General features: G+C 49.9%; 2 protein-coding genes across 4 annotated transcripts in view; one reads left to right on the top strand and one right to left on the bottom strand.

Annotated features, from left to right (window-relative positions):
• arhgap44b (Rho GTPase activating protein 44b) overlaps nt 1–15,103 on the bottom strand; it is a 28,980-nt gene extending 13,877 nt beyond the window's left edge. For 2 of the 3 annotated variants that reach the window (XR_003888287.1, XM_029835433.1), the window contains exon 1: nt 187–335. Coding sequence is in view for 2 of the 3 variants with exons in the window: in XM_029835433.1 (XP_029691293.1) it covers nt 187–248 (62 nt within the window). In the remaining variant the exon portion in view is untranslated. Of the gene's footprint in view, nt 1–186; nt 336–14,770 lie in introns of those variants that run through there. The other variant, XM_029835538.1, reaches the window with a different exon arrangement.
• Nucleotides 15,104–17,223: 2,120 nt separating this feature from the next.
• On the top strand, nt 17,224–21,516 carry stx4 (syntaxin 4). The gene is made up of 10 exons (XM_003961074.3): nt 17,224–17,446; nt 17,795–17,899; nt 18,133–18,232; nt 18,336–18,410; nt 18,502–18,572; nt 18,807–18,915; nt 19,291–19,364; nt 20,048–20,185; nt 20,268–20,378; nt 20,549–21,516. Exons 1-10 carry the CDS (start codon nt 17,417–17,419, stop codon nt 20,627–20,629), a joined length of 894 nt encoding a protein of 297 aa, XP_003961123.1. The 5' UTR covers nt 17,224–17,416; the 3' UTR covers nt 20,630–21,516.
• The last annotated feature ends 21 nt before the right edge of the window (nt 21,517–21,537 follow it).

The following is a 21,537-nucleotide window of genomic DNA, read 5'->3' as shown; positions in this document are numbered from 1 at the left end:
TTTCTGGGGCCTGGAAACAGCTTGAAGAGCCAGTTTACGACCCAAAAATCAATTTAAATGTCAAAATTCAGCGCAGATGGACGATAATGCCTTCAAATTCCCACCACATCAGTCAGCCCGACAGACCGCTCTCCCCGAGTCCTGATCGGGCTGAGCCTCCTTTACGGACCCCTGCGGTTGACTTACAGAACTGAGCTTCTCCTGCGCGAGGGTCTGCTCCTGTTGATCTGCAGCTTTTTCCTCCACATCCCCCCCCCGGTGACAGGAGAAGGGGAAAAAAACACCCCTTTCCAGGCAGGAGCCGAGCGCCAGTGCAGAAGGGAGCAAGTCAGGAGGAGGAGAGACGGGTGAGGCTGTGAATGGGAGGGCGAGCTGGTGGAGGGGGAGGGCAGCTCAAGCATGAGACCTGCCTACCTGGTCCTTTTACCTGCACCGTTTCCTAGTATTCATCTTCACCACAGGGGGGCCCAGACACGATCTTATCCTGTCCTGCTTCCATTTCTTCTGCTGTCTGTGCGTGGGGACATATCTGATCTGCCCAGGCAGCCAGGCTCTGCCCAGTCAACCCCATTCAGCATAGCTGTGCCGGTCTAATGACACCCCAACAAGCTGGATTCCAGCATTTTCATCAATTAGATGCTTCAGAATGACAGAATCTATTTATTGGATTATCTCAACTTCATAACGTCTGTGTGTGTGTGTGTGTATTTAGAGCCACGCGGCTCACTCTCTCTAGAGTGACTTAACCTAATTTCATTTTTCTTACAACGCTGTGCATAAATCCATTTATCCCCCGAGTTTGAAATAGAACGAGTCGCTCAAGTTCCTCTTCTCTTCATTTCCTCTCCAACATGCAGCAAACGTGAGCCAGGCTGATGACGCAGTGGATTTAACCAAAACACACTGTGATGAGGTGGACCCATGAACAGACACACACACACACACACACACACACACACACACCTTAGTGACCTCCTCCCCACCAGGTGGAACGACCTTGCAACCCTACATTAAAGAACCAAAGCACCTCCACCACAGAGTCTGTACAGATTATTCAAATCCTTGAACTGGAACTGTCATGTCCTCAATTACCAGCAGGAGGCAAGATTCCATAACACTTTAATCACACTTCACCCCGGGGGGCAGAAACGGAAGATAATATTATCTGCATCTGCAGATAATCCAACAAAAATCCATCCCTGTCTCATAAACTTGTGCACTTGTCCAAAGTATTTGGAGCTTTTAGGAGCTCACAGGTATTAATGTGATGCTGCACACGGATGTTGAGGCGTTTGGATGTGGCGCTCAGCTGTGCTAACGCTTCCACTCTGGAGGCCTTGTGCGGGTGCACAGCTGTTAAAGGGAGGGGCAGAAAAACACATATTCTTATATTTTAATGGGGAGGGAGAATCAAAAAGACCCTTGTAAGATGGAAGGGAGGAATTCAAAGGTCTAACCAAGACGGATCCATTTGCTTTTGATGTAAATCTAGTTTTATCTGGGAGATCACGTTAACGCCCCCCCCCGCTCCGCTGCAGCTTTCCGCTAATGCGCCGACGGCGTTCAGGGCGTCGCTTCCCGAACGGGAGCCTGGCTCCACTGCAGCACCGGCCTCTGTCGTCACAGCCGGGATTCCCACGTGCACAGAGAGGGGAGGAGAAGAGGGCCGACAGACGGGGAGGATGCGGTGAGGAACGCAGCCTCAGCCGGGGATAAGATCAGAAATGTTGGGAACGGTGAGTCACAATCCGCGATAATGACTCGGCTTTTGTTGTGTGGCTGCAGATCATCCGGCAGAATTCTCCTCTGCTCACCTCAAAAGGCTCCCGGATACTGCAGAAGTGTTCGTATGCTCCACTTTCACTAGATAAACGGATCAAAGGTACCGATGTAGATAGAAATCCACTTTAGTACGAAAGATTTGTGGCTTTGTCAATGACTTTGACAGCTTGGCTCTGGGATCAGGAGACACAACGATGGACAGATGTCCTGAGTCTAACACGTTAATTAACTGACCCATGAGAAATGTGCCTGCACGAACCCACCGGAGGGTCAGAGGTTGAGAACAGCCCACCGCTGTGGCAATGCTTTGCTTTGAAAGCATCTTTAGGACAGTTGCCTGTTGTTGTCTTCAGTTTATTTTGCAGCCACAGCTGGAGCACATGTCCCTGAGTCACATCGCCGTCCTCTTAAACAGGCTCCCGACGCCAGACCGAGAGAAGCAGCTACAAATATTAGTCGTGATATTGTCGTGCAGAACTGGTTCCTAAAGGGAAACTAATGTTCAAGCTAAACGTTTTGAAAAGCTCTCCTAAAAACCAGCTGAGCTTTAGAAGCTGGGTATGTTTACACGGGTGGTGATAAAGAAGGTTAAGATGATTCAACAGATCTAAATGAGTCTTGGCTCTCCAGAAAAGCTTCTTCCCAGAAAGAGGCCGTTTAAATTAAAATAGTTGCCAAATCCTATTAATTATATTCCCTTTTTGGTTTTGAGACATTCCTCAAAAGCCTACTGCTCTGAGCCATTTCTCAGCTCTTTTTCGACATTCTTCTCCACTACAGCAGCAGCAATAATCTTCTCAGCCTCATCCAAACAAAGGACAGCACAGACCTGCTCTTATGTATTTATGGTACGAATCCAGACTGATGATTTAATCCATCCTGTCTGGACTTTTGTCGCGCGGCTGTGAAGCAGCTAAATTTGAACACGATCCCCAACAGGAAATCAGAATATCAGGTGAGAAAATGGTACAAGGACAAAGAAATCCCACAGGAAAAATCTTCCAGGTGAAGTCTGATTACCCAGCATGCTTCACTCCGCCACGGTGAGAAGGGGGAAGGGGGTGGCGGGGTTGCTATGGCAGCAGCAGGTGGGGGGGATCGGATGGAGTAAAGCGGCGTCAGTCCTCCGACAGAAGCCTGAGGAGCAGCGCCGGTGGTCGCGTTTTCATTTGTCACAGCGACACGATCTCCAGGGTGAGATCTAGGACTCGTGCGGCGTGCACGTCGCGCACGCTAGCGTCGTCTGTGGGCGTCAAGGTCGAAATCCTCAAGAACCTTTCAACATCATCGGCCCATCTTGTCTGTGCTTCTGTGTGGTCTCGGCCGTCTTTCACTTATAGATTCGGCTATTTTCAGGCACTTGACTGGAAGGCGTCGGTGCACGGCGGCCGCACGGCGACGGCTCCTCCGCGGCTAACACGCTAACACGCTAACACGCAGCAGCACGTGAAACATTTCTGTCACCAGCGATTTGAGATTTCCAACACAAACGGCTGATTCAGGCGAAAAGCCCGGGAACCCTTTGATGATGCCGGATCAGGGATCCAGTCAGGCTTCTGCCTCCATCACCGGTAAAGACAAGCTTTTCCTGGTCTGTGTCACTTCCAAAATTGCGCAATTCACGCCCGTCCATGTGGTATTACTGTTGTTGCGCGTGGTTATGAAATGTGCGATGAGCTATTTTTGGTATGATTCTGTCAACAGCTCCATTTGGTTCCTCTTAGAGTCCTTCACAGGGATCAAGGCTCTGTCCTTGACTCGGAACTAGAATTAATCTTCAAATATGTTTTTCCAACACTGGAAAAATAAATAAATCCGGGTTTCAGTTCCAGCGCTGTGATATCAGCGCGGCGCACGCGCTGCATAGTAAACAGCCGCAGCACGACACAGCTCCAGATAACAAAACACGGCCGCGGGCTAAAGCCTTTACCCACATCAAAATGCTGCTCACGGCCTCAAAGTTGGGAGCATCCAGGTCCGGCTCTCTCTTGTCGAGGAGTTCTAAATCCCACAGCTTTTCCCACACAATGAAACAGTCTGACTCATTCCAAATTCAGGGAGAGTACGTCACCAGCGTCGGCCCCCACAATGGACGAGGAAAGAGAGGAGGGCCTGGAAAAATAAAGTCCACCACAGGAGGTCACGCACCTCTTAAAGGTTCCTTTCCCCCCTCTGGGAACACTTCTTACTGCGGGTGTAAAGGACTGGAATAGGAGTACAGAGCAGGAAAATGATCGATTTCTGTTCTTTTTACTGGACTTTTCCCACCACCAAGCATCCAGTCCTGGCCCACAGCCGCCTTCTTGGGATCCACACAGGACGATAAGGAACGAAGGAACGCTTCCTGAGACTTGACATTTCTTTAAAGTCCGAGTAACGTCGGCGCAGCTCCGACTGAATCTTTAATGCTTTGATGGTATCAATAATTCACCCGAAACAGCTAAAAATAAAGTTCCCTTAGTGTTTGTACCGGCCGGTAGGACTTTTATCAACACTTGCTTTCATCATTAATTGATGGGAATATTTCCTCAGCCGCGGGAATCGTCCATCACCGCACAAAGGTGCTACTTCTGAACGGCGCGTGGCTATTTCTGCTCCTGCAGCCTCACCCTGGCTCAAATCTGGGGCCACCAAGATGACCGGACCCCACAGAGTGATTCAAACCCCCAAGTCAGGACTTTATATTTACGGTGGAAGCGCGGCAGTAAAGCGCCGCTCCGCTCCGTCCAGTAAAACCAGTCCTACGTTCGACAACAGTGGGAGATCAATGCGCCGGCCTGCAGATGTGGAACATAAACAAGCTTAAAAGCTGCAGCTATAGAGGAACAAACTCAACCTAAAGGTTCTGGGACTGTTTAAATGAGATAAGACCCCGTCGGGCCACCGGCCAGCCGCACTTTGTGCCAGTACGTGTTCGCAAATTTCCCACAGAAAGAGGAACATCTGGTCAAATTGTTCATCCAACTGCAGATGTGTCGTGTTTATCCAGCCCCCCCCGACACCGGCAACACCTCCACCCGGCCCGATCTCCTCAACAGGAGCTGGGACGGCGCCAGGCCTCTAACGCTTCTATCTCGTTTTTATTTTTTTTACCCCCATCTTTCTCTGGAACAGGTGCGCAGGTTCATGCCTGAACCTCTTGTCCCAGCTCGCTGTTGCCGGGGGAACACCCGGCGTTCTGGCAGCTGGGCTGAAGAGGGCTCTCTGGACCCGTCACTGCAGGAGCGCCGGGACCGGGACGCTTCCCCCTCTGCCAAGTTCTCATCCCGTGAAACAATAGCAGAGAAAGACTGTGAAGAGGAGCGAGGAAGAGCAGCCGAACCTGATCTGGACCGGAATATCACCGCTTTATTTCTGACCACGGTGGCGTCAGAAGAGCGGAGGACAGACCTGAGCAGGTGATGGGCTGGAGGGCGCCTGTGGTTCTCAACATAACGCCATATGCAGACGTTAATATGCATAAGGAAAGAGACAGGTGCAGCAAGGCGGGACTCCAGGAACGGGGCGACAGCAGGCGCGAACCCAGACGTTACAGCAACAATGAAGTCACCGTCTGCTTATATTAATTATTCCCACAGCTGTTTTCAGCTCACACACCAAGTTGGACCCTGAAATATTGAGTAATAAAATCTGGGAGTCAATAAGGGGGTCTTAATGAGCCAGAATGCCAGTGGAAAACTAGATCTCCGCAACAAATCCGGCCAATAAATTCCCATTTTAGCGCGATTGCTTCTACGGCTGTTGTTTTTTTAGGTATCGTAAAAAGGAAGCTGCCAGAGTTTTGCCGTTGCCCACCTTTGAGATTCAAAAATAGATGCGATTATGCAAATAGTGCAGAGGGAAAAAAGTAGAAAAAAGGCAGCGATGTGTGATATGAAATCAGCCCCTGATGTCTCCTCATGTGAGATGCAGATGTGACGCTACCGCTGCCGTGAGGCTTCAATAAGCCTCCTATCAACTGTGCATCCGAGGCCCTGTAGTCACGCTTAGATCCCCATCGAGCAGCATTCCTATCAGGAATGTTGCTAACGACCCTCTGCTGATGGCGAGGTGGAAGACGCAGTGAAAGGTTCAGTGACATTTTAATAAAATAAGAAAAAAAGGGAAGCTAACAGTGACTAAAGTACTTGTATTGCGTCGTAATATCCGTACCTACAATTTGTGTTGTCGTTTATGTCTGTTGGGGCAAACGGGACCATCTTTAAACGTCTTTCCCAAACAGGTTTGAAAACAGTGAAGAATTCCTCACTTCTGGGGAACAACGGCGCCGTTTGAACGCCACCTCCTGAATAAGGAGCCAACAATCAGGCCGGGCTGGAGAGAGAAACTCTTCCAGACTTATTTGTCCTTTGGTCTTCATTGCTTGGACTAATGAGCCCCACACACACACACACACACACACACACAGCCCTAATAAAGCGTAACCATTAAAACCAGCGAAGAAGAGATATTTATGGCACTCCCCGCAAGGCCTCCGCTTCCTCGGTGCGACCCACATTCCACATTCTGAACGCGTGGAATATTCATCGCCGCTGATCGGGATGGAAGCCCGGCGAACGCCATCACGTGTTGCGGTCGTGCAACGCCGCGTCAGGCAACGGCGCCTACTTTAGCGGGCTGGACGCCGCGACCCTGCTCTTCCTCCGGAGCAAAAGGTCAGCGTCGCGGGAGGAAGCGGGAAAGATGCAAATGGCGGCGGGGGAGGGAAATCAGATGGGAACCCTGCCTGGAGCTCCGCCGGGCCACTTCGGATGTTCCCAAATCGTCAGCGGTGCGTCCAGAACCATCGGCGGTGCAGCTTGGTAGCAGATGTCTCCAAAGGACAGGCCCCCCGGAGGGACGCCCCGTCCCTCGTCCGAAGACAAACACTTTGTGACGAAGAGGAAACCGGCGCCGTGGGTGGAGACAGAGGACATAAAGACCGTGTTCGGGTCTCGGGGGCAGGGCTTGAAAGGCGAACGCAGCGAAGCGATGCTGCGGCGCCGCGTGCGCTCGGACGGGGACCTGCGACGGTATCGCAGAGCAGATGCTGCTCTTCTCAGCTCGCGGTCACCGATGGCGCTTCGCCGCAGGAGGAGCTGACAACACGACGCCAGGGTTGCGCAATAACGGCGCCAGGATTTAAATAACAGCGTTAACTTTCACTTACACGTTGGGAAAGAACCAAAGCTGGAGCCAAATTTGGATGACTGATAAGATTTGCTGTGCTGATTTTTGAGAATTTCCATGAAATAAGTTTATAGATTTTGTTTCCAATGATTCGTCTAAATGAACGCTTACGCTGCGATGACACGAGCCTCTTTCCTTCCAAGTTGTTTGCGGCGACCGCGTCGGTTTGTTGATCCACGACAAATATGTGACGATTCAATTCACAACGCCATTCCCTTCCACTGCGGCGAGGGCCTGGATGTGCAGGAGAGCGTGTCCGGCACAGGCGCGGCGTCCTTTAGTTCTGCTGCGATCACAAGAATTCCTTATCTGCTGATGAGGAAAAAAAAAAACAGACGCTGGTCTGATCTTTAATCAAGCGCAGGTTCCCAAATCTGGGCGGATAACCGACGGCAGATTTCCTTTCTACAGTTGTGTTTCAGCCCAACAATCTGAGGGGCGTGACGCCTCTCGTTAAACGGCGTCCCTGTCCCCGTCCCCGTCCCTGTGTCCTCTGTGATCCTCCTTAAACCACTGGCAGATGAGCTGATGAGATGGGGAAGCCGTTGCCGAGTGAGTCACCGGCTCCATCATCTACCTTAGCTGGTTGACCTTGTGACTTCACAAAGGCTGCAGAACGCAGCCCTGCGCTTGAATAAAGGTGCCTTATTTCCTTTTTAACTGAAAAGAATGCAGTCCAGATAGGAGGAACCAGATTTCTTCTATCCTACATCCCACAGAATCGCGCATTTTTAAAGCACTGCGGCTAAAATGATGCTCATCATACCCGCGACGCCTCTGTACAGCTGTGACAAACCTTCTCTTTGATCCATAAAATCCATAAAAAGCCATTAAAATGGAAATAAATAAAGCTGCACGACACAGATCTCGATCAACTCGTGAATTTGGTATTTGACGCTAAAAAGGGATGGAATGTCATGACCTGGGGGGGTGTTGGAAGAACTGGAGACTTAACTTTCTCCTCTTTTGGGCAGCACCTCAACTGAATTTCAGGTTTACATTTTGGAGCTGTTGTCACACAACGGGATCATTTCGAGAAACGTTCCCCCTGTTGCAGTGGGTAACGCCCCTCTGGCACTTAAATCACCACAGCCAGCGTCGCCATGGTGATTCTACAACAGCGATGAGCGATGGCGCGCGCGGGACGACCTTGGGCCCAAATACTGACATCTGACAGCGTCAGTAAATCAGATCAACCGCCGCTGGCAGGGTTACAGGAGATTCCCAGCCTGGCTCTGTGAGGCAGCAGCCACGCGGGCGGCGACCAAATAGAAAACAGAACCTAAAAGGAAAGCTAACCTAAGGATGCTGAGTCAGGCCTGTGACCTCTTGATTGAGATGAACCATCTGGAAACATGAACCTGGACATCTGGACTCCCACTTCCTTCACTTTTCTCCATTTTGAAATCTATTGTATCCGTCTGTGCTACTATTGCATCTGGTAGCAGCTAAAGCTAGCTAAAGCATCTCACTGTGTTTTAAAGCCTCAGACCAAACTAGTCTTTCGATGTCGTAACACTGTCTGCGTGATCCTGGAAGCAGCGCACGCCCAGTCATTCTCACACAAACACGCGCACGAGCGCACATGAGTGATTACCTGTCAGTCACGCAGACCACAAACATGTCAAGGCTCCTCCCGTCTGACACCGGGTTCTGGGAGAGCAAATAGTTGTGTGATATTTGGTGTCTGCAGAGCAGATCGGAGTCCTCCTCCTCTGCTGAATCATCGTGGGGCTGCTGCCAGAGTGATGCAGTCGGGAGAGATTCCTCCTCACGTGAAGGTGTGCACGATGCAGGCGGATTTTGAAGATTGGCCCAGTAAACCGCTGAAGTTTACTATGCAGATACGCAGATTCATGTCAGATGTTTAGGTGGAATACAGAGTTAAGCACTGTATTGTATTTAACACTGATTATGCATGTTTATTCTGGGCTGCACGGAGAATAACATAATGGCTGATTTGAATTTTTGCAGCCTTAAAAAGACAGAACAAAGAATCTTCATTAGCAATTCCTCGAATTCCAACATCTTGAAATAGCTTCCAACGCCACAAAGGGACGGCGCAGTAGAACTCGAGCTATTCCTCCCACCCGGCGGAGGTAACGTTTGGTTCTTCAGCTGTCACAAATGAGTTTCGCCGTCTCATTTACACCAATTTTCTCCAAGTGTCCAAACATTTCCACATCGGTTGCCTCTGAGACTCGTCGCTAAGAGCCAGAAACACCATGGAATTGGTTTCTGTGGCCCGGGCAGGGGCGGGACGCGGCCTCGCTGCCCCCTGTGGTGCGGCAGCTCGTTATGGCGACGTCTTCGTGTGCCTCTGAACCAAAACGCACTAAAAAAGCCTTCGAGGGAGTCGACGCCATCGTTGCGAAGGACCCTGGAACGAGTGGCGTAAGACAGAACACAGCTCGGTGTTATCACGTCTGCTGACACACCAACAAATACCCAGAGGACAGGAAGTGTTGGCTTATTTTAGCGTCAGAAGCAGGACGTTGGTGGAAGATTTAAGCAAGGCTACAGAAAAGCCCCCTGAAAGACTCCACTAGCATTGGATGAGAACATCTTGCTTCATTCCCACGTGCACAAAGAACGAGCATATTATCACGAACTATAACCGCTTAGAGCGGAAATGCTCAGTTAGCAGTTTAGCAGCTTTCCTGCAGTTCATGAGGCTTTAAAACTAAAGACACGCGAGAGCCCCTACCGAGTTTTTAAAAAAAAGGTAGTTTTTTTTAATTGTAGCCAGCACTCGTCTGCAAATCCTGAATAGCTCAGCAGCTATTATTGGTTAAAATCCCTGAAAATCGCACAGAAATCCAACGGTCTGCAGACAGATTTAGCTCGCACGCTCTCCCAATCTGTCATTAAGCACACCTAACGAAGCGGCGTTCACAAGCAGAACGTTTGCATCAGCTTCAGCATCGGCCTCAGCAGCGCGGCGGCAACTGTTGCTATGGAACTCGCGGGCAGGCCGCGTGGGTGGCGACCTATCAGAGTGATTGACGGATGAGAATCACAAAAAATCAGATCAAACACACAGTTTGTGTTGAAGCTGAGGAACAGAAAAACCCCATTCCTCCAGTTCATCCTCTGTGGACACCCCCTCTGCGCTACAAAATTGCACCTTTCATCCTCAAACCCTTTAAATTGAGGGTTTTTAGAAGCTGACCACTGCTCTTCTCTGCCAACGCCATGATGGGATCCAGTGGGTACGTGTACGATCATAACAGGTGAGACACCCGAGCTGAGGGTTTGACTTCCCATTAAAGTTTAACACACGTTGACGTGAGGCGGCGGGCGGAGCCTCCCAACAGCTGCGTTCATTCAGATTTAATCAGGTTCCCGCGTGGGCGGCCCATAATAATTCAACTGTTGCTGATAAGTGACAAACAGGTTGGGGCACAACTGAACAACTGGTGCTTTTATTGTGAAGGCGAGCTGAGGTGAGCATTTCCCTTTCTGTTGTCCGTGTTTGGGAAAACAATGAAATTTCCACTTTCTGCTTCATTTTTCCTCCAGCACTGGGCGGGAACGACGCCCGAAGACCGATGAGCCGAGGCGGCGGGATGCGATCAGAAATCTTAGCCATCGAGTGTGGGGGACGAATGATCGGGCCACTTTCAGGGAGGGAGACGGAAGATAGCGGCTGAATAACGAGGGCGGCGTCTCTCCTCCATCAGGGGGACGGGTGTGTGTGTGTGTGTGTGTGTGTGTGTGTGTGTGTGACAGGACCTGGAATCAAGAGACAAGAGGAAATTCATCTTATCTCGTTCAAAAATCAGCTCAGCTGTGACAAAAACCTCACAGACTCTTGAAACGGGATCCAAATCCACATCTGCTCATCAAGGCATCCTTGTCACCACGGAAACGCTGCTGTGGCGGAATAATAAAAGCCCGAAAGCCCGAGCACAGCACAGCCCTGGCAAAGGAACGTTCGCCATCCCTCCGCAACACAAGCGCATAGGGCGGCGCTCTAATGTGGCGAGAGCACCGGCAGTGTTTCCCCTCCGCCTGTGATGTCATTTCCTGCTCCCATGTTGACGGTGCACTCAGGTTTCAGCTGGAGGGGTGGGGGGGAGACGGGTCCCTGGAGGCCACAGGCTGTTTTGACAGGAAGTTGGGACCCCGTCTCAGCTGAGCTCATGTTTTTCAGGGCAGCGTCACACAGGAAAGGTGGAGCGCAGCGCTAACGTCAGCCGCAACAGAACCGAGGGAGCCCCGGTTGCCGTGGCCACGTGGGCGTGTCACAGGACGCCATCTGGTCGCACGCTCGGGTTTCCGCGCTGCCAGTCTATCTTTGTGCACGCTGGTATTTTATCGGAGGCCAAAATACGCAAACACCAGCGTTTACATGGAAGCTTGACGCTCTGACCTAACAAACGCTTTATTTTGAAGCACAAATATATTCACAGGCACCAAGTGCCGTCACGGGGAGCCATTTTTTGTCCACTTCCTGTGCTGATGAACTACAGGCTAAAACCAGACACAGTGACCAGTTTTTGACCTTTTGCCCTTTTCCAGTTTCCAGTTTTGGGAAAACATCATGGAGTGATGGAAGAAGAAGGCGCGCTTGCATCACCAGTCCAAACCACAATGGAAACCAACCAGGGAAGAAATGGGATGTTTACAACCGTTACACAACCTTTAAGACGAGATTGCAGGCACGTTTTGGACAGCACAGATTTACTGTTTCCTCCTCTGGGGTTAAAGGGCGACGCTCAACGAAGTGTCATCTGTGTCAGGTTAGCTTGGAAGCTACAGGGTTCAGACCGACACTTCTGCTAAACCCTTTGCAAACTTACACACGAATACTAATCAAGCTCGATTCAAGACCGCGGTTGTGTTCGATAAATGGCTTCATTATCTTTGAATGGTCCAACAGTCAAGGAGGGTAAAATCGCATCGTTTACGTTCACCTCCGCGGACCCGTTTTTAAGGGGCGGGGGGGTGAAGGGCTCTGCAGAAGCTCTGCTTCTATACACAGGACGCCAGAGGAAGGATCTCTGACACCGAGTGTTGATGGGCTGTCAATGAGGTCACGCCAACGGAGCATCCGGAGCCCTTCCAGTGAGGCTGAGGGGGGATACGACACCCCGGAGGACTCCCTCACACACACACACACACACACACACACACACACAGGATGGATTCTTTTGACCAAATATGTCTGATTTCATGGCGGCTCAGACTTGCATCTGCCCAAAAGTGGCGCAGCCAATCGTCACTGAATGAATAATTGAAACCACACAACCATTTTCTGATGGCGTACAGTGGAGCCACTCTTTTAAGTTTGCGTTTGGAACTTTTTAGCGCGTCTATGCACCCCGACGTCCAGCCAAAGGTGCTGCGCTACATGGTGTAACCATGGTAACTGCACAGCTGCTAGTTCGGTCTGGAAGCGTGGAACTTTCCGTCAGTGATGAGACCGATAACAGGCCAGCCCAGGCGCCGATGGATGCTTGTTCAAGACCATAATAATCGCAGGAATCGGTTTCCCTGGTGCGGCCGCTGGCTCTGAAGGTCCGGCCTTTTCCAGGAGGGACTGAAGCGAGTTGAGTCTGTGGGGCTGAAACGGCCTCACACAGGAGCAGGGTAACACACCCCGTCTTCCTCCCTGCTGCTGTCACACAGAAGGCTAACAAGCACAGCTGGTTGTGCCGGTTCGCCCTCATGTTTTACCGAGGAGAGCCTCCGCAGCCCAAAGGTGCCACTGGTCACGTGTCTCCCCGTGTAAACTGACTGCGGCCCAGGATATGACAGCAGAGACAATAATGTCGGCACCAGTTTGGCCCAATCGTCCACAGATCGCATCCAAACAGGTTTTTAGCAAGAAAGCGCACCCCACCCTGTGCACGGCCAAATCGACTCTCTCCCTTTATCTGCGACGCGTAAATGAACATCATGAAAGAACATCTGCGGCACCAGAGCCGCCCCCTTCACGGGCGCGCTCGCAGCCTTACACACTTTCATTCAGCCACAGTTCACACAGCATTATGAGGGATTAACGGCGGCTGTTTTAGAGTTGATTCTGACGGCGTCTGAACCTCTCGTGACCTATATGCTTAACTGGAGCGGCGCAGCGGCGCGCCCCCCCCCCCGACCGCGGACGCTCCGGGAGGGGATTTGCTCGAGGACGCCGAGTGCTAACAGCAAAATGATGAAGATGTTTCAGAAGATTCGAGGCGCTGGCAACAGTGAAGCAGCTAACAGAGCTCACTTTTAACCTTCTTTCTGTTGGTTTTGACCTAAAACCTGAAGCTAAATGCTCCACACCCATTTAGTTGCGTCTGTTCTGAGGCATGACGTCCTCTTCTGGACCACCGGTGGGGGGGGGGGGGGGGGGGGGGGGGGGGGGGGGGTTAGCTAACAGCAACATGTAGCTAATGAGAACCGGTTTGAACTGCACTTTAATTGATGTATTGAAACTTAACTGGCACACATCTGGCCACGAGTAATGGACCAGGACCGGACGCGGTGGTTTCATACCCTAGAAAAACTTTACCTCAGTGGTTGTTACTTTAGACCTTTTAAGACTAAATGTTTCAGAACAAGTCCAGGTCCAGCCGGGTTTTCTGTCCTACCGGGCAGAAAATGCTCCCTGCAAGACAAGCGGGACCCCGGACAGAAATCCCGGCTGGACCCTGGCCCTCGGGGACTGGATTTGGACCCCCTGGCAAAGATCAAGTCAATTCTACATATGACGAGTTGCTCCTGCTGTTCTTTATTTTCCCGGCAGGAGCCCCCACCTGCAGACCTCAGCGCAGAATCCTATAGCACAATCACACCAACCCAGCGGGGGGGCCGGGTCACCTGTCACGGAGCTGACAGAAGCACAGCAACTGTTGTCTTTTAAATCTATCCAATAATTACAGCAGTCGGGCCAAACCGCCGAGCACCTGAGACTTTCAGGTGTCAGGACAAACACGAGCAGGGGACGGGAGGACAACTCTTAAACTCTCCAGACACTCAAACCCCTCCGACGATTCAAAACAAACTGGTGATTTTGTGCAGCCAGGATGAATTTATTCAATATTGACCAAATGCTACGTGTCAACAGGCTTAAAATAGAGAACATTCTGCAGAATTAGGAGAGAACTATGTTGTTTTGCTATAAACATCTGGTAACATCAATGGGTTGAGAAACAAGATGATGTTTTCTATTTATTTTTTTTTGGGGGGGGGGGGGCAGTCAAGAGATTTATTTCATATTTACATTTTTTAAACTTGAACCATTCGGATTCCTTTGAAACCTCAACGCAAAGTCAGAGATGTTGCACTTGTGGTTTACTTTTAAAAATGCGCCATCTGTGTCATTTTGCGTGCGCGTGTGCGTGCGTGCGTGCGCGAGTCACCTACACTCGCACAGCTTTGATTTGGATTCTCCTCTAATTACAACACAAGCACCGTGCTTGTGCTGTCTGGGTTTTAGCCATGGGGGGGCAGGTTGTGGTTGATTAAAAGGACGAAAGGAGCCTGTTTCCAGCCGCGGCCCCACCGACGTGTCGGTGGCCCCTGTGGCTCCCCAGCCCCGGCTCGGCTGCTATGGGTGCGGAGGCAGCAGCCCGGCTCCCTGGGTACCATGTCCGCTCCCTCCCCATCCGTCTGCGGATACGCTCCTCCCTGCTGAGCTCAATCAATGAACCCCCGCATTCACGCCGCAACTGCGACCTACACGCCGACACTTGGTGCTCTGCACGAACGAGGGGACCCGAGCGGCGCAAGACCGACCCACGACAGCCGACGCACGACAGCCGTCGTCCCGGCCGCTCAGAGCAGCCTCGCATGGCGGACGTCTGCTCGCTGGGTCGGCTCTTACCTGCCCACTGTTTGGTTGGCCAGCTGTCTCATTCGGTTGAACTGCTTCTTCATCTTGTGTGTTTGCGCGCTACCACCGGACGGTCGAGCCTCTTCACGTATCTCATTGATAGAATGAAGTCAGATCTCCGCGCTGATCTACGGCAGGCGACAAGGTTCGCTTTCAAAACATCCAGTTTCGGGGGATCGCCGACGCTAAATCCTCCCCATTTCTGCCGATGACGACGGCGTATCTCGGTCCGACGCTGCGCTCCGGTGCCCAAAAGATGCTGGACCGATTTCTCTTCTTCTCTCCCCCGAGACTGACAGCTCACTGACGACGTGACGTCTCGCACGCGTTGCATTGTGGGAAATGTAGTCACGTTGAGCATTTTTCCACGGACGAGTCAACGGGCGTTCATTTTAATTTAAGAAGTATTTTATACAAATTGAAGTTTACCGACCTTGTAACCTTATTATTAAGGGTTATTAAAAATTGAAGCTTTGAATTGTAAAATAACAGGTCCGACTTCTACTGTAGCCTCTTCAGTTGAAACAATTTTAATTAACTATACATCTACTTTTTTCTGCACATTTTGCTGTTTCAAAGCCACATATATATCTTTGAAGGACAGTTTGAGCAGCCTGTCATAATTAACCCCCCAGCTGGGATAAGGGCCAGCGAATACCGATACCACGTTATACCGGGAAATGCCGCCATCTAGAGGCCCTTTAAAGTAACAGCCTTTGAATTTCCATGACAAAGGTCAAAGAATGGACAATAAAAAGGTGATTTGGCCATAAAATAGGAATTTACAAGAGTCCTTCAGCTTTCTGGTTATCAGTAAATTGGTCTACTAGAAAATAAAAACAACTGAAATCAAAGTCAATAAAGGAAACATGAAATGAGAGAACAAAAGAGAGGAGAGTAATACTTCCTCATTTGAAAAGAGGGAAGGAAAAGTGAAGATTGCCTTTTTTTTAGAGAAAGCAAACTGCTGGGAGTATTACTTAAATGTCATTAGACTTTCAACAGTAGAGATTCCACGACTCTCAGGAGCGGGCAAATTTTATTGAATTTCCTATCAAGCATTTATCACCATATTTTAAATAATTACATTTAAAAGCAAAGATTTTTGCAGGTTTTTTATAGACTCTGCGCATGTAGTAAGTCTGATATTATCTTATATTTCATAGAGAACAAACAAACCCACATGTGCTGTGTTCTCTAAGTAATGGCCAAATACATTTTTAAAAATAATAAATTGCACGAATATCTGCTGAGGTAACAATCAGCAATATAAAATAATGCAGAGAGCAAGACAGTTGGGAAAAGAGAAGAGAGTAAAACATACAACTGGCAATATAGGGTTAAATAATGAACTTTACCATGCAGTTAAAGTGTAAACTGTGCGAGAATTATTTTCTAAAAAAGATGAAATTATAAACAAAAACTGAGTAAGTGGGCTCAGTAAGTGGCTGATCCCACCACAGAGTCATAGAAAGTCCTCAGGAGTGGTCCCTGCACTCCCAAAGACCTCAGCCTCCTGAGCAGGAACAGTCTGCTGTTGCCCTTCTTGACAAGGGCGTCTGTGTTGTGTGACCAGTCCGGGTTATTGTTTAGGTGAACACCCAGGACTCCACCACGTCAACATCCGTTCCCAGGATGTTCACTGGTGCAGGCGGGGGGTTGTCATGTCTGCGGAAATCCACCACCAGCTCCTTGGTTTTGCCAGCGTTGATCTGGAGGTTGTTCCGCAGGCTCCAGGCCACAAAGTCCTGAATAAGTTCTCTGTACTCTGTATCGTCCCCATCAGTGATGAGGCCGACAGCAGCAGAGTCGTCAGAGAACTTCTGTAGGTGACATGAAGACGTACTGTGTGAGAAGTCCGCGGTGTCGAGGGTGAACAGGAAAGGAGCCAGAACTGTTCCCTGCGGGACACCAGTGCTGCAGAGAAGCCGGTCTGACTGGGAGCCCTTCACCCTCACAAACTGTGTCTTTGTGTGAGGTAGTCCAGAATCCATTGATCCTCTTCAATGCCCTAGTCTGAATCTCCTGTTGTACCACATCCCAAAGGTGGTCTACTGGATTGAGATCTGGTAACTGTGGAGGCTTGCCTTGCAAAACACCAAATTCTGACTCAACCATCAGGCAACCGAGCAAGCAACATTTTTCTGATCCTCTAGTGTCTGGTTCTGTTGAGCCCGTGTGTGTTATTAGCGCCACTTTCCTGTTCTTAGCTGACAGAAGTGGCATCAGTGTGGTTGTTCTGAATTACTCAGACCAGCAACCAGGTCACTTTCCCTCATTTAAATCCCCTTTCTTACTCATCCTCGGACTCATCCTTATTCAACGCGGCACACCTACATGCCTCACACACGCGCGCGCGCCCCCACCCACACACACACACACCCACGGAGAAGGAATGGACCTTGCGTTTCAGGGAGCTGCAGTTACACGGTCCTGCCACGGGGGGAGCCAATTCACCGGTGTTCCATGTTTTCAAAAAGCAGCCGAAGAAAAGGCGTTTTACCGAGCGCAGCTGCTTGTTGAATGACATTAGAGTGAAATATCCAACTTTCTACACAGTTTTTCTGACATCTTTAATATAGTTTTGCGTAGAGCCGCCTCGTTGGTTACCACAGTCTAGCTGCCTGGCTTGGGAAAATGCGGGACCGAACTAAAGAATTAGGCAATGTGAGTGGAAGGAAAAGTACTCGGCTAACTTTAGCTGTAGCAGCCTAGCATGTTGAATTTTGAAAGTTTTGATCTTGTGTCTGGCGATTATATTTATAAGACAGACGTCTTTGACAACTGTGATCACAGATAAGGCTTGATAAGTTATATATTCTTCAACAAAAGGCAACATAAGTGTTTGCATGTGTAACAAGCATGTTTCCACCATCCGTTTGAGCCCTTTGTATTTAGAGGATGTGCACCTCAGGCCAGACAGGACGCGGCTGCCGGGCTTGATTAAGTGGATTCTGCTAAACACGGAAAATCGCTTGTTGTCCTATTAATATCCTTGTCTCAACATGACTGTAGAAGAGCGAGATTTCAGACGACGATGAGGAAAGCAAAGCGCTGATGAGCTCACCCCGATCCTCTTCAGCCAAAGAGGAAAAGGAGAACGAAGCCTTCTTTAAAAAGGTGAAGTTGCTGCCCGTCACATGTCCTCATCCGTCCTGTCTAAAACGGGATGTTTTCAACGCTCAACCGAGTCCGGTGACCTCTGCCATAGACCTAAGTCGATTCATTCAATGCTAAAGCTGGTGGTCTGATCCAGTCGTGCTGCATGATGGACAGATCCAATGATTCCACTGGAGCCTGACAGGCGATCGCGCACTTGTGCCGATGAACTTAAATCCCCGTTTTTGTTTTAGGTGCAAGAGATTCACGAAGGGCTCTACGCCCTCCGACAGATGGTGTCTGCCCTTGAGAACAAGCAGAAGACCGTGCTGGGCGTGGCGTTGCCAGAGGACAGTAAGTCCTGTTTGCCACCAGCAGAACTCGGGTGAAAGGTGGTGGCGACTGTGCAGATGTGGCAGCGGACGTGGGGCTCTGAACGTCTCGTGTTTCTCTGTAGGCATGAAAAAAGAGCTGCAGACCCTCAGAGAGGAGATCAAAACTCTGGCAGGTCAGATCCAGAGAAAACTAAAGGGTGAGTTTTCATTGATTCCATGTGGGCGCTTTGGTTTTCTTTCCTGTAGGTTTAAATTTGTCATGACTCGTTTTTTAAATTTTATTACTAGGCATTGAATTTAAGAAAGGAGAAGAGGATGGCACATATGTGCCCATAAACATCCGGATGCAGCGGACCCAGGTTGGTTGTAACCCCGCAGCGTTCGATTCGTCGATTAGTTTAACAGCATTTTAGTGTTGTGTTTCTAATGTTTCTCTCTGGTTATTCATCCATAATATGGGTTGTTTTCAGCTGTGTCGGGCGATAACAGCGTTGCAGTAACTCTACAGTTAGGGAGGTCGTGATCTGTGATCGGCTGTGCGCTCGTTAGAGGCTTCACATTAAAGTTGACCCTAAATCTGCCCTCTCCTCCAGCACGGTGTCTTGTCCAGGGAGTTTGTGGAGCTGATGGGTCACTGTAACACCATTCAGGCCCAGTACAGAGAGCGAAACGTGGAGCGAATACAGAGGCAGCTTAAAATCAGTGAGTACTGGAAGGGGGATGTTCTCCCGTCAGGAAATGTTGCAGCATTACGAGCTCAGATGGTTTCTCATTAGCGTTCGTTAATAATGATGGAGGTGAAGCGTCTAAGTTTAGAAATTTCTAACATTTCGGGAAGAAAACGGCGACGGACAATCATGACGGAACTTTGATAGACTAACAGGGAAGTGGACAATAAGAGACAGTGAGCGGCGTCGGTAATAGTACACAGAGAGTGGTTGTTACCTGGGACACATCAAAGAGGCCGGGACACATCAAAGAGGCCGGCGTACCTGGCAGGAGAAGCCTCACAGGAAGTAAATCTTTCAGTGCGTGTCCACTTTTCCCTGAAGATGAATCCAACTCTTGTCTCATTAGCCGGAACCAACGTGACCGATTCAGCGCTGGATGAGATGCTCGAGAGTGGGCAGACGGATGTTTTCACCCAGAATGTGAGCACACGCACACACACACACACACACATACACACATATATACTGTACTGGGCCGCAGTAACTACACAAAGCAAGAAAACTCAGTGACATTGAAGTGCTGCAACAGTGAGAACGAACTTTAGAGTAATGTGTGCACAGACTGTCCGTGCACAAAATAACTGAGTGTGTAAGTGACGCGTTTCCTGTGATGTGGCTTCTCTTTCTGCTGGAACCGGACAGCCGACACGGTGAGCACTTCCAGCAGCTCGTAGGATGGAGAATCCTGCTAGTTCTTCATGGTTAGCCCCACGTAGCCGAGCCCATTCCATCCGTTTGCCTGCAGCAGCAGCAACATGATGAATATAGTTGACGTAGTGGAGGGGTGGGGTATGAAATCACGCCCGGTCGCCATGACAACAGCAGCAGCACGGATACCCACGTTGGAAAGGGGTGATATTCAAATTAAAGTCAGCTGTTAATGACGCTGCCCGATGATTAACCCTTTCCTGACCGGATCACCACTGAGTTTCTGGGCTGCAACGCCCCAATAAAGGAACTATTTCAAGTCCTTTTAAGTTAAGACGGAACCTTTGATTGGACGTCGACTCGACCGCTTCCATGAATTACACATAACTCCCTACGTTAGTGAGTGTGATCCTTTCTAAGCTGTATGAGAAACAAGAGTCGCGCGTTGTGATCAGATCCTAAACGACGCCAAGACGACGAGACAGGCGCTCAACGAGATCGAGTCTCGGCACGACGAGATCTTGAAGCTGGAGAGGAGCATCAAAGACCTCCACGACATGTTCCAGTACCTCGCCATGGAGGTGGAAGCCCAGGTACCCCCCCCCCAAACTCTGGTCAGATCAGGTAGGGTTGTTGTGCCAGAGTGCGATTTGTCATCTGCGGCGCCTCCTGCAGGGCGAAATGGTGAACAGGATCGAAAACAACATCAACCAGTCGACCAACTACGTGGAGAAAGCCAAGGACAACACGGAGAAGGCCGTCACCTACCAGCAGAAAGCACGCAAGGTATGAGACACGCCTCCCCGAGGTGTAGCGCCATCTCCACATTATCTTCAGAGATAATTAAAAAAATCAAAAACACCCTCTGCTTAATTACCGGCCCAAAAAATAAGGGACTCTTTTCAAGGTCGCATCAGCTCGGGTGCTAAATGAATGTGTTCTTTGTTCTGATGCAGAAGAAGGTTTGGATCGTCATCTGTTTGGCCATCCTCATCCTCATCCTCGTCATCGCATTGGCCACCATGTTTGGCACCTGACCCCGGGCAGCACACCTGACACCGGACGGCGCCCTCCGAGTTACTGTCCCGTTCCATAACCTCCATCATCGTCTGCGTTACCTTCAGCTTGCACATCCCAGTCGAGCCTGGAATTGCTATTTTTACACTGCTGGTTTCAATGGCGGTCAAAGAGTGACCGTTTGGGCCGGCGCCACCCTGCCCCCCCCCCCCCCCCCCTCCCGAGACATAATGAGGAATGAAGCTTGACGCTGAACCAAATGTACTCAGGAAACCTGCTTTGTTGCGTTTTATCTGGATTAATTGGACATTCTTAAGAGTCGGGCGCTCTTTAAAGGGCGTCTATGAACTTATAATTGTACAATAATCCATAAAGGTCCAGTTGACTGTCAGCTGGACCTTTATGGATCAATGTGATGGATGAATGAGAACCTATGACGGAAATTGTACAACTAAACTAGCGGGGCGCAGAGGATTTTTTTTTTTTCTTTTACTATAAAAGTGGCCTTTGTAACACTTGTAAATACAGATGTTTTTGGGGACGCCAGGACCCCTTTAATTTTTAGGCAAGGCTTGCTTTTATTTGTATTTATGCTTTGAAAAGTGGTGCCTTCTCTTGTCCGTGATCGCAGCTCAAGTTGGGAACGTGACCTTGATGAATCCAGTCCATCGTGTGAATTAACCCCCGATAAATGCCCCCCCCCCCCTTGTATTTTTCTGCGTCCCGTCACGCCGTGACCCGCTCAAAGCCTGTATGGAGAACAGGTTGCAGCTAAAGCGCAGCGTGCACCACATCTGTGCGCCACATCTGTCCGAGGTTTCCGCGGGAACTCGGCCACTGTAACAAACCATTTTTACGTCTCATCTTAATATTGATTTGTTTTTAAAATAAACGCCGCGAGGTTCCACCGGCTCGCCTTCTGTCGTCC

Source organism: Takifugu rubripes, chromosome 1 (assembly GCF_901000725.2).
Source record: "Takifugu rubripes chromosome 1, fTakRub1.2, whole genome shotgun sequence".
In the NCBI taxonomy this organism is placed as follows: Eukaryota; Metazoa; Chordata; class Actinopteri; order Tetraodontiformes; family Tetraodontidae; genus Takifugu; species Takifugu rubripes.
The sequence above is the reverse complement of the archived record's forward strand: the minus strand, read 5'-3'. Positions and strand labels throughout refer to the sequence as shown.

Coding starts and splice junctions, on each gene's coding strand:
- stx4 (XM_003961074.3), top strand. CDS start 17,417: ATGCGGGACCGAACTAAAGAATTAGGCAAT. Junction 18,411..18,501: donor GATCCAGAGAAAACTAAAGG/GTGAGTTTTCAT, acceptor TTTTATTACTAG/GCATTGAATTTAAGAAAGGA. Junction 20,379..20,548: donor ACCAGCAGAAAGCACGCAAG/GTATGAGACACG, acceptor GTTCTGATGCAG/AAGAAGGTTTGGATCGTCAT.